This window comes from Monopterus albus, unplaced genomic scaffold (assembly GCF_001952655.1).
Source record: "Monopterus albus unplaced genomic scaffold, M_albus_1.0 scaffold268.1, whole genome shotgun sequence".
NCBI lineage: Eukaryota > Metazoa > Chordata > Actinopteri > Synbranchiformes > Synbranchidae > Monopterus > Monopterus albus.
The window spans coordinates 260,506-271,136 of record NW_018128148.1 but is presented as its reverse complement, the minus strand read 5'-3'; the positions used below and the strand labels follow the sequence as shown (position 1 = coordinate 271,136).

The following is a 10,631-nucleotide window of genomic DNA, read 5'->3' as shown; positions in this document are numbered from 1 at the left end:
AGTCTAACTACTCTGTCACTATACTCAGTCCATGCATTTCTATCTTCTGTCTCTCCACAGTCTGACTGCACCAGCAGGCGAGGAGATGTTAACTTTACAAGAGGGGGCAGGGAGAAGGTTGGTTGGTTGGTGACAAAAGCTGGCACCGTACATGTCATCATAATCAACCAGTAGCAAAATGCATCTGCAGTAGCTGGATTTCTACCAGTAGAAGGCGGTTCCTATGCATATTTATGACACAAAATGCAAAATTCTAATGCTTTGCACCAATATCAAATTCTGGACCTGAATCAATCAACAACACTGGTAAAGACCCCTATACATAGGTTTTCAGCTGAAAAAACTGGTTTTGGGCCTTACTTACTCTTTCAACACAATGTGTGTGTGCGTGTCTCACCCCAGGTGGGGTCCTCCATTCATCAGGTCGAACACCTGCGCCGGGTTCAGCAACTGTTTGAAGCGGCGCAAGAACTTGACGCCCTGATTGTCTCCACTCTTGGAGTTGACAAAGACAAGCAGAGGACTGGTGCAGGACGGAGGACATGATGCCTTCCAGAAACCTGGAGAGACAGAGTTCACATCAGTAACACTGTCCAAAAAATTAAAAGACCAGGTGGATCACTGGAACCACATGTTATCACCGTCAGAGTCGATGCTGTTGAGTGCAGTTGGAGGGATGACGGACACTTTACATTGACCCAGAGGACACTTAGAGGACAGCTGCTCCTTACAGCCCGAGTGCACCTGCAGGACAGGAGGGGAACCATGAGAGGTAGAATTACCTGGACTCTGTGTCACATGATGAATTTATCCACAGAAACACAAACACTTGGTCTGTGCTCTTTCCATTAAATAATTATCTTAACATGTTAAGATACAGTCAAAACCAACACCAGCATCCCATTGGCTGGAAAACATAACCACCACTGTCCTAGTAAGGACTGATGGAAAACACACACCTGTTTTGGTCAAAGGCACAAATCAAAGATTGGAGAGAAGCCACACAGATGCTACCCTGGGCTTGGGTTGCAGCGGTATCCCAATTTCACAGTACACCATGATATGAAAATTAATGGTTATCATACCATGCACATTTTCTTATGACCGGTATTGAAGAAAAAAATGCAATACCTGTGCACCCCACACACACACACACACACACACACGCAGCAGCCAAATGGCAGAGGAGGAGGCTGAGATCACCAAACTCCATGCACCAAAAAAATTTAAGCCAGCAGTGCAGAATTAGTTTGGATATCTCAAAAAGAACACCTTCAAGAACGCCATCTCTCCATACAGGTCAGAGTATGTGTCCCGTTTATAACTTTAATCCCAAGGATAAAAGGCACGAGTATATAAACGTCAGTCATAAAATGTGCTACCGAAATCATTTTCCACAATGTTTGTTCACTTGCTAATCTCTGACTTACAAAAAGATTCACACTTGATCGCGATCTGATCCCAGAAACACAGACTTTCTTTGCTCATATAAATGAGTATGTGTATGTTGTACTGAACAACACTACATTCAGAGGTGTTCCTAATATTCTGACCCTCTCATGCATGTAGCTGCGGAGAACAAAAATACAGACACCTCTGAATATAATGTATTTCAGTACACCACCACCTTTATCTGCAACCTCAGTAATAAACATATAGTTGAATTTATACATTTATGACAATTTCACCAAAAACTGAAACATGTTGAGCTTCATAAACACAGATATTAAGGTGAACGTATTGCAGTGAAGTGCATACAACTGTACAGATGTACCTAATACAGTGGCCGGTGAGTGTATAGTAGTATAGTGTGTGTATATATATATATATAAACATTTTTCTGCCTTGAGTAGACTGTTTATATATTTAATACTTTAAATACATTTTCATAATACTTTTACTTGTAACAGGCTACTTTTAGTGTGTTATTCATACTTTTCCTGAAGGATGTGACTACTTTTGTCTATTACTGGTGCTAACATGCTAACTAACTCGCTTTAATAATGAAATGTTATAGTTAGATTCTTTTTTAAAAAACATGTTTATAGTTCCATTTATTCTTTACTGTCAATCGAGCTGCAGTCCATCTCAATCAACTGTCACAGTTACCTACAATAAAAACAAGACCCTTTTGTTTTCATTCCTTTGAGGCATGTAGCTGATAACAATAATGGTAGTTGTGTAATACTATTATATTGTGAAATGGACCAAAGAAATGGACCGAGCAGGCAGAGTCAGAGATGCAGAACTCAGTGACACTGTGGCATCATACAGCAGCCTTTGTGGGGACATGTGTGTGCCCACCAAGACCTTCTGCACATACAACAACCAGCCCCAGTTCACAGTAAGACTCAAGCAGCTTCAAAAACCTGTCCATACACCAGTCAGCACAGTGAAGGACTGATATTTGTGGGGTATAAACATGAGGGAAACATTTCTGATGGAGGTGCTGTTAGCTGCAGTCAGCACAACATGAATTAGTGCCATGGAGATGAATGTTACACTGAATTTGTCAGGATGACAGGTCAACACGGAGGAAGAAGAGCAAATTAAATGAGGAGCCAATCAAAGAACAGTAACTGTCTCACCATGGCTTTACACCACAGACATCTCCAGTCCTGCAGGCGCAGCACGCTGCCGCAGGTTTTATCACACACGTTACATTTAGCCGACACCGGGAGGTTCCCCTCCAACCACTGGTGAGGCATCGACACCTGAGGAAAAGAGGGGTCAGGGCTCAAGTGAGAAGGTCCAGGTGGAGACAAAGCATTTACTGACACTGTTCGATTCCAGGAAACTGTGAATGTGTCTCACCCCGTCCTCGTCCTCTATGATATCCTTCCCAATAGAAGCCAGTGTTGTCCATTTACAGTTGTTGGTGGCTCTGACTGCACAACGTTTGTGAGCCTTGAATTTACACACTGTGACACACACACAGTTAATACACACTCGACGACAACAGGTGGAGAAAAAAACCAGAAAGAGATCTCAGAATAGCACAGTGCTGATGAACATCAGCAGAAACTTCAGCTTCCACAATGAGCACACAGGTGGACCAGCACCTCTGTGAAACAGTCTGAACATAAACTGAACATCATCACCTTCACAAAGGAGGATTTACTGCAGCACTGTTGGCTCAGACTGACTTGAGTCGGAGACAGGGGTTCTTAATAAAGTGACCACTGAGCGTACATATACATGTATGCTGTGTACGTGTTGTGTACCTTCACAGGACAGGCCGTGGGATGTGACTCCAGACAGAGCTTCTCTGCAGACGTTACAGTAAGTCGGCCTGGCGTGGGAGCAGGCATACCAGTTGTGCATCCCACTGAACTGGTCCATGCTGTACTGGGTGGACTAGAAGAGAAACACACACACACACAGTCAGCAGCTTGTACTGGGGCCACTGGTCATACTGGTAATAACACAGAGACACACCTCATAGGTCTGTCTGTTCTGGATGCTGCGCAGAGCTGCTATCCACTCCTCCATCTCTTTCCTGTTGTCTGCACACAGAATCAAACGTCTGCAGGGGGTGATGACCTGCACACACACACACAGACAGACAGGGGAACACACACACACAGGTTGACAGGTAAACAAAGGTATACAGGCAAGTTAACACACAGAATAGTGGACAGGTAAGCACACACCTAAACAAACAGGCATAGTATGCTCCAGTGTTTACTGGTAATACTGGTATCAGTACTGGTTTCAAGTGTGAACTGAGCCCAGCTGTGTTGTTCTCACAGTAATATAACACACAGCAGGAGTGTGTGTGTGTGTGTGTTCTTTCCAGGAAAACAGATGTAGACTTCCACTTCCTGTTCAGCTGCTTGTGTTCCCATGCTGACAGAAATAGACACACACACACACACACACACACACACACACACACACACACACACACACACACACAAAGAGGCCGCTGTGTAAACGGCTACGCACAAACAAACTCACTGCCAAATTCAGATTTCTGGAGCTGGGACCGTTAAGTTCCCAGATCAGTATATTGGAAAAGTGATCAGGTTTCAAGGCAAACCTCCGTCCTGTGTTTCTGGCACAGGAGACTAGATCTCTCTGGAGTCTGGATAGAAATGTCACCTTGGAAACTGTTGTGGGTGTTTGTTACTGTCGACATTTTATTAACTGAATGAATCGGAGATTAACTCAACACCAGGCTGGTGCTTACTCTGCCCCATGTGCTGGCACAGCGGGTCCTGGATGCTCCCGACAAATAAAAATGTATTTGACAAGGTTTTCCCTGACTAAACTCTTGGGTCTGTTATTGATCTATCTTTCTCTCCTGATACAGTACCAACTGATCAATATTCAGCATCCGCCCTATAGCAGAGCTTTTTGTCCTTTTACAACTGCTATATATTGATGTGGAACTGACTGGGTTTATACTGATGGTGTCAATAATCCTGTCCAGTCCATTTCTGGAGTTCTGTGTGGACTGTATCAGATTTGGCTTGTTTGTGTTGTTCCAATGCAAACAAAAGAAATAAACATGAGAATGCCAAAGAATGAATGACTGCAATGGTTTTCTGGGAGTAGTGGTGCATTATGTAACAAAAACACAGGGGAGCCAATATTTTTGGACATGACCATCTGTATAGCTTCTTTTGTCCAACAAACCCAAGAGTTACTGATGTCATATCACAAAGGTCAAAGAATAACAGACAATCCTCTAAATGACTGAACTTGGGACTGTTGGTGCTGTCAAAAGACAAATCAGTTGTAGTAAACCTGTGGATCAGTTCTGCGTGGAGCTGTGACTGGCTACACATCATTTCCTCTGGGTTCATTCATTAACTTCACAGCAGAGCGTGACCACACACACACACACACACACTTTCTACCACTCTGCCTAAGAAGGATGAAACTCATTTATAGACCTGGCCTGTTTCCACACAGTGCTTAAAAAGATATCATGAAAAGCATCATTTAAAGCACTTTACATGTGCATCTGGTCTGTCCCTGGTCTATTTTTCACAGAGGAGATGAAACCACAACAGGACTTTTCACTCTGAAAAATGTTAACATACTCCTCGTTTCAGTGAACAAAAGTCAAAGTTGTCAGCTAATGCACTGCTGTCTAAATACAAGCAGCTTCCGAGTAAAACAGTCTGGGCCTGGACAAATGATGAGTGAAGCTCTCAGTACTGGACAGTGTTCGACAGCCACGTGCCGGCTACATGAGGGTTCAAGGCCAACTCTATCTCCGACAGCCAATCTTCCTCATCAGTCAGTAATACTCTGTGTACACCAGTCAATAGACGATTGGAAATCCGTCTTTGGATCTACTAATGAAGTTTTATTGTGTTTGTTATGATAATGATCTATTTCTGCCTCAGTGGTGGTCAGTTTATGTTGTGCTCAATGTTCTGCCTTCACTTTACCCACAAGCCATGAACCAACTGGCTCCTGACTCTGGACCCGGGCGCCAGACCTCCTCTAGCCATCGTGACGTCAGAAATAGTCATTCATGCGTTCACAGACTGGATTACATGCTGCTGTGCTCAGCAGCTCTCTCTCTCTCAGGACAGAGGGCTCAGTGTTTCCTTTCTCTCCATCATTCCTGACACTTTTCGTGTTTCGCTGCCAAACCAAACCATTTCCTTCACACTAACAGCTCTGAGACACAGCAACAACACTGTGCAGTGCCTTCTGACTTTGTCATTTGGTTCTTTAGTGATATAAACTGTGACCAGTCATTTAGCTTGAGCTGCTCTGCACTCTACATTTTCAATTTTACAGACAAAATGCACTTTACAGTGCAGATTTTTCTCCCATGTGACAGTCAACAAACATCACACTGTGCTCTCATTTTAGAAACATTAGTGAAAAGTTCATTATTTATATGTTATTTAGTGTTAAACTGTGTTAGGTGATTTGTTTTGTATGAGTGGACAAACACGTTAACATCATGTCTAAGAGCTCCGTCCATCAACCAGGCCCTTACCTGAGGCTCCAGCTCCAATACAACAGGAGCTGAGACACAACTTCTCTACATGACGTCGGACAATGACCTCCGAATTCCCAACTGCTGCTGGTCTACTGTCAGAAACGTAAACCGTTGAAATAAAACAACAGTCTGAGTCTTACCGTGTCTGAAATACAGAGACCACAGTCCTGAAACCCTGAGCGCTCGAGGGTTCCAAAAAAACTGTAGAGGTCCAGCTCACAGCCCTGATCCCGGAGGGCTCAGATCTCCAGGAGACCAGGTTCTGGTCTTCAGTCTGATGTCTCTCACTCATTCACTAGCCCCTCCCACATCCACTAGAATGGTTCACACCTACTTCCTGTCTTTCGTCAACACCATCTCCCCTGACTGGGAGGAAGGCAGGGCCAACAGAGACGATGACGACATATATAAAGACACTAAGTGTGAACACACACACAGACAGGTAGTATATACACTAACAGTCAAAAGTTTTAATGATGTGTGTGTGTGTAATATAAAATAAGTGAACAGAAACATCCTGGTGACGTGCAAGAGCTGTGTTTCTGATCAGTGTCACAGGTTGCCATAAATACACTCAGTCACACAAGGACAGTGTGAAACAGTGAGACCATTCAACTCAGCCCCTCCCTACCGCTACATTGCCTCAGTCTCAAAAATACCAAAGCCTTGGTGACAGGAAGTGGCAAAGTTCACCAAAATAAGGCCTTTCTCAGCAGCCGGACATGTTCGTGTGTATCTTACACTAGGATTCAGCCAGTTTAGAACAAACTGCTATAGATGATTATCAATATTTTTACCCACAGTTTAGTCATGTTCGATTCCGCATTAGTATTAGTTTGTACCAGTGCTCTGTACAACAGCTACATTTATTTTACCCACAGATGATAATTACTTCATTTATACAGAGCTGCCTAACAACAAGAACACTGATAAAAAAATTTTTTTACTTATAATGATTATTAGGAATAGCTTTATCAGGGCTTCTGCAGGTTTCATCAAGTTAAATTTAAGACTTAAGGACCAACGGAAACCGTGTTTATGCAGAGCGCCATAATAATACTAATAACTATTTGTATTCTTATATTTCATATAAGCAACTAATAACTTTCTAGGTATGGAGCTCCATGGAAGAAGAGCCAGGCTGAGTGGGATTAGCTAACGCTCAATGCCTCTGGGAGGACGTCCTTTGAACGGATGAAACCAAGTGATGCTGTTTGGTCACATCAGCTCCATGTTTACAGACCACACACTGAAGCTTTCACAGAAAACAACAGCATTCCCACTGTGGAACATGGATGAGGCTCCACTACAAAACTCCCACCTCTTTTTCCTGGCTCGGACCTCCTGTCTCACCTGTCGCTGGAACAACAGGCTTACAGCAGCACAGCCCTGTGACAGCGATGTGGTTATTGCTGTTATGTGAAGCTGAGCTTCTGTTCTCACGCTCAACTCACAGTGAAGCTGTTGTTGAAGTTCTTGGTGCTGGACTCGGCGACACTGGCATCGGTCAGGTCCACTTCATCAAAAATGATTGACTGCAGACACAGAGACAAAAAAAAAAGAAACACCAGCACAGATCAGACATGACTGAGGTCAGCCTGTCACCTCTATGACAGGTCACGGTAAACTCCGTTTTTTCTCAAAGAAACATACCAAACCTTTCTAATGTAAGAATTCACTGGATATATTGGACATCACCTGTAACATACTGTGATGGCATTCGCTGATTTTGCATCTTTCACAGACCAAATAATTAAGTTCAAGGTTCAAGATTCAAGATTCAAGATTTTTATTCGCCATTTATGCATAAACACACAGTCTAGGCATATACGAATTCTTGTGCAGGGCTCTCCAGGAACGAACTGGTCAAAGTATAAGATCACCCAAGAAAACAAAATAGTTGACAAAATTGTGGATACAGGAATAAGGTAGCAGGTAAAATGGGGAGTTTCAGATGTTGCACATAGTATTTCACATAATGTAATTGTACGTATATGGTCTTCCACTTAGGGTAATCAGGGGTTATTGCACACGTTTTTTCCACATTGTGTATTTGCTATCAGTCTTACTGAATAAGCTGTTGTAAAATCTTGTTCTGTGTGTGATGATACTGTCCTCTGTGCCTGAGGTTGTGGGTGCAGTTTTTGTGTCTGAGCAGAGAGTGAGCTGGGTGGAGTGGGTCTCTAATTTTGTTCTCTGCTCGTTTGTGAGAGTGCTGTGCGTATATTATGTCCATAGCAGGCAGTTTTGTCCCAGTGATCCTCTCTGCAGTCTTTATGACCCTTTGAAGAGCCTTCCTCTCTGCCTGTGTGGTGTTACCAAGATTTGTATTGTCAATTCACTATATGTGCAGGACATACAGAAAATAGAAATAGCATTTCTCTCTCACCTAGTATTGAGTTCCATACCATTTAAGAAACAAACAGAATAAAGTAGAGTAAAAATGGAATAAAATAGAATAAGAAGACTGGATTAAAGTAATTAGGATAAAACTAAATAGTACAACCTAATAGGCTATGACTTAAAACCCTGTACAATCAGTGACAGTAGTGCAAACAATAACAAGAAGATTGTCAGGTGGTTCAGCATCACCAGGGCGTTGGAGATGGGATGCATAATAGCTTATGAAATGCACATGGACAGTAGTGCAAATGACCGATAGCAGCAGATATGATGGTAAAAACAGTCGGCAGCAGATTTACTGTACATGTAATAAGGATAAGGATAATCACCTTTATTGGCCAAGTATGTTACACACAAGGAATTTGTTTCTGGTACAGAACCGGAATATAAGAAAAGAGGGAATGTACAGGGATTTTGCAACAGCAGAGGTAGTCTTTATGTTCTGTGGTGGGTCACAGTCCAGGGGCAGGGGGCAGAGGTAATGAACAGCGTTCAGCATTCTCAAAGCCTGGTGGATGAAGCTGTTTGTAAGTCTGGTGGAGTGGGCCTGAAGACGCCGATATCTTCTCCCTGAAGGCAGGAGTCTGAAGTGGGAGTGTGTGGGGTGGGAGGTGTCATCAGAAATGCTGATGGCTCTGCGGGTGAGGCGGGTGTTGAAGATGTCCATAGGGAAGGGAAGGCAGAGGGGTGCCGATGATCTTGCTGGCTGTTTTCACTATGTGTTGCAGGGTCCTTCTGCAGGAGGCAGTACAGGCTCCGTACCACACAGTGAGGCAGCCAGTGATGACGCTCTCAATGGTGCCACGGTAGAAGGACCACATGATGGGGGGTGGGGCACTGGCTCTCCTCAGTTCACTGAGGAAGTAGAGGCGTGTTTGAGCTTTCTTGGCCAGTGTTGTGGAGGTGTTGGTCCAGGAGAGGTCCTCAGAGATGTGCACCCCCAGGAACTTGGTACTGCTAACTCTCTCCACTACAGCACCGTCGATGCTTTAGAGGTTTTCTCCTGAAGTCCACAACAATCTCTTTAGTCTTTCCCACATTGAGGAAGAGGTTGTTGTCCTTATATCACTGAACCACTTGGGAGACCTCACTCCTGTAGTTAGCCTCCTCATTGTTGGTAATGAGGCCAACTACAGTCGTGTCATCTGCAAACTTGACAGTGTGGTTGTTGCTGTAGGTTGGCACACAGTCGTGGGTCAACAGTTTGAAGAGCAATGGGCTGAGTACACACCCCTTCAGAGCCCCTGTTCTCAGTGTGATGGTCTTGGAGATGTGGCTGCCAACCCGCACATTTTGTGGCCTCCCTGTTAGAATGTCCAGCACCTAGTTGCAGAGAAAGGTTTTGAGTCCCAAGTGTCCAAATTTTTGTATAAGCTGCTGGGGGATGATTGAGTTGAATGCTGAACTGAAGTCTAGGAACAGCATTCGCATGCAAGAGTTCTTTGAATCTAGGTGGGTGAGGGCTGGATGGAGAACAGTAGAAATGGCATCCTCTGTGGACCTGTTTGACCTGTATGCAAACTGAAATGAAATTAATGAAAAAGCTAAGCAAATCAGAATCAGAATCAGCTTTATTGGCCAGGTGTGTCGGACACACGAGGAATTTGACTCTGGTACATCGGCTCTCAATGTGTATATACTGTAAATATCCCCATGGAAGGGGCAAGTAAACAGTAAACCAACATAAGGCCGTGTAATATAACAAAATAAGCACTATTAACAAGCAACAAACAGTGCAAACAATGCAAAATGAGCAGTATAAACAGGCAGTAAACAATGCAGACAGACAAAAGAATGCTCTTTGAAATGAGATAAACAGGAATAAAAATAGAGTACTTAAAAATAGAGACCTGTACAGATCTGTTTAGTCCGTACAAGGAATATTTACAGGTGTTCCACTGAGGGTTATTGTCCAGTCATACTGTCGTTGGTTAAGTGTCCATCAGACTGACAGCCTGGGGGAAGAAACTGTCCCTGTGCCTGGTTGTCTTAGTGCACAGTGACCTGTAACGTCATCCAGAGGGGAGGAGTTCAAACAGATTGTGTCCAGAGTGTGAAGGGTCTTCAGTGATCCTCTCTGCCCTCCTTTTGACCTATGCGATGCACAGGTCCTCCATGGAGGGCAGGCTCACACCAGTGACCTTTTCTGCAGTCCTGACTGTCCACTCAAGTCTGTACTTGTCCTGTTTGGTTGCTCAGTCAAACCAGACAGTGATGGAGGTGCAGAGAACAGACTCGATGATTCCTCTGTAGAACT

At 43.8% G+C, this 10,631-nt stretch overlaps 1 protein-coding gene across 5 annotated transcripts in view; it reads right to left on the bottom strand.

The window, feature by feature from the left end:
• The window catches only part of dgkd (diacylglycerol kinase delta), a 55,810-nt gene that overhangs the window by 29,787 nt on the left and 15,392 nt on the right, over positions 1 to 10,631 (bottom strand). For 4 of the 5 annotated variants that reach the window (XM_020621814.1, XM_020621813.1, XM_020621812.1 and 1 more), the window contains exons 3-9: positions 7,426 to 7,506; positions 3,439 to 3,543; positions 3,225 to 3,357; positions 2,815 to 2,921; positions 2,589 to 2,714; positions 642 to 744; positions 398 to 560 (exon numbers count right to left, since the gene is read on the bottom strand). In XM_020621814.1, the coding sequence (XP_020477470.1) occupies positions 398 to 560; positions 642 to 744; positions 2,589 to 2,714; positions 2,815 to 2,921; positions 3,225 to 3,357; positions 3,439 to 3,543; positions 7,426 to 7,506 (818 nt within the window). Of the gene's footprint in view, positions 1 to 397; positions 561 to 641; positions 745 to 2,588; positions 2,715 to 2,814; positions 2,922 to 3,224; positions 3,358 to 3,438; positions 3,544 to 6,111; positions 6,226 to 7,425; positions 7,507 to 10,631 lie in introns of those variants that run through there. The other variant, XM_020621816.1, reaches the window with a different exon arrangement.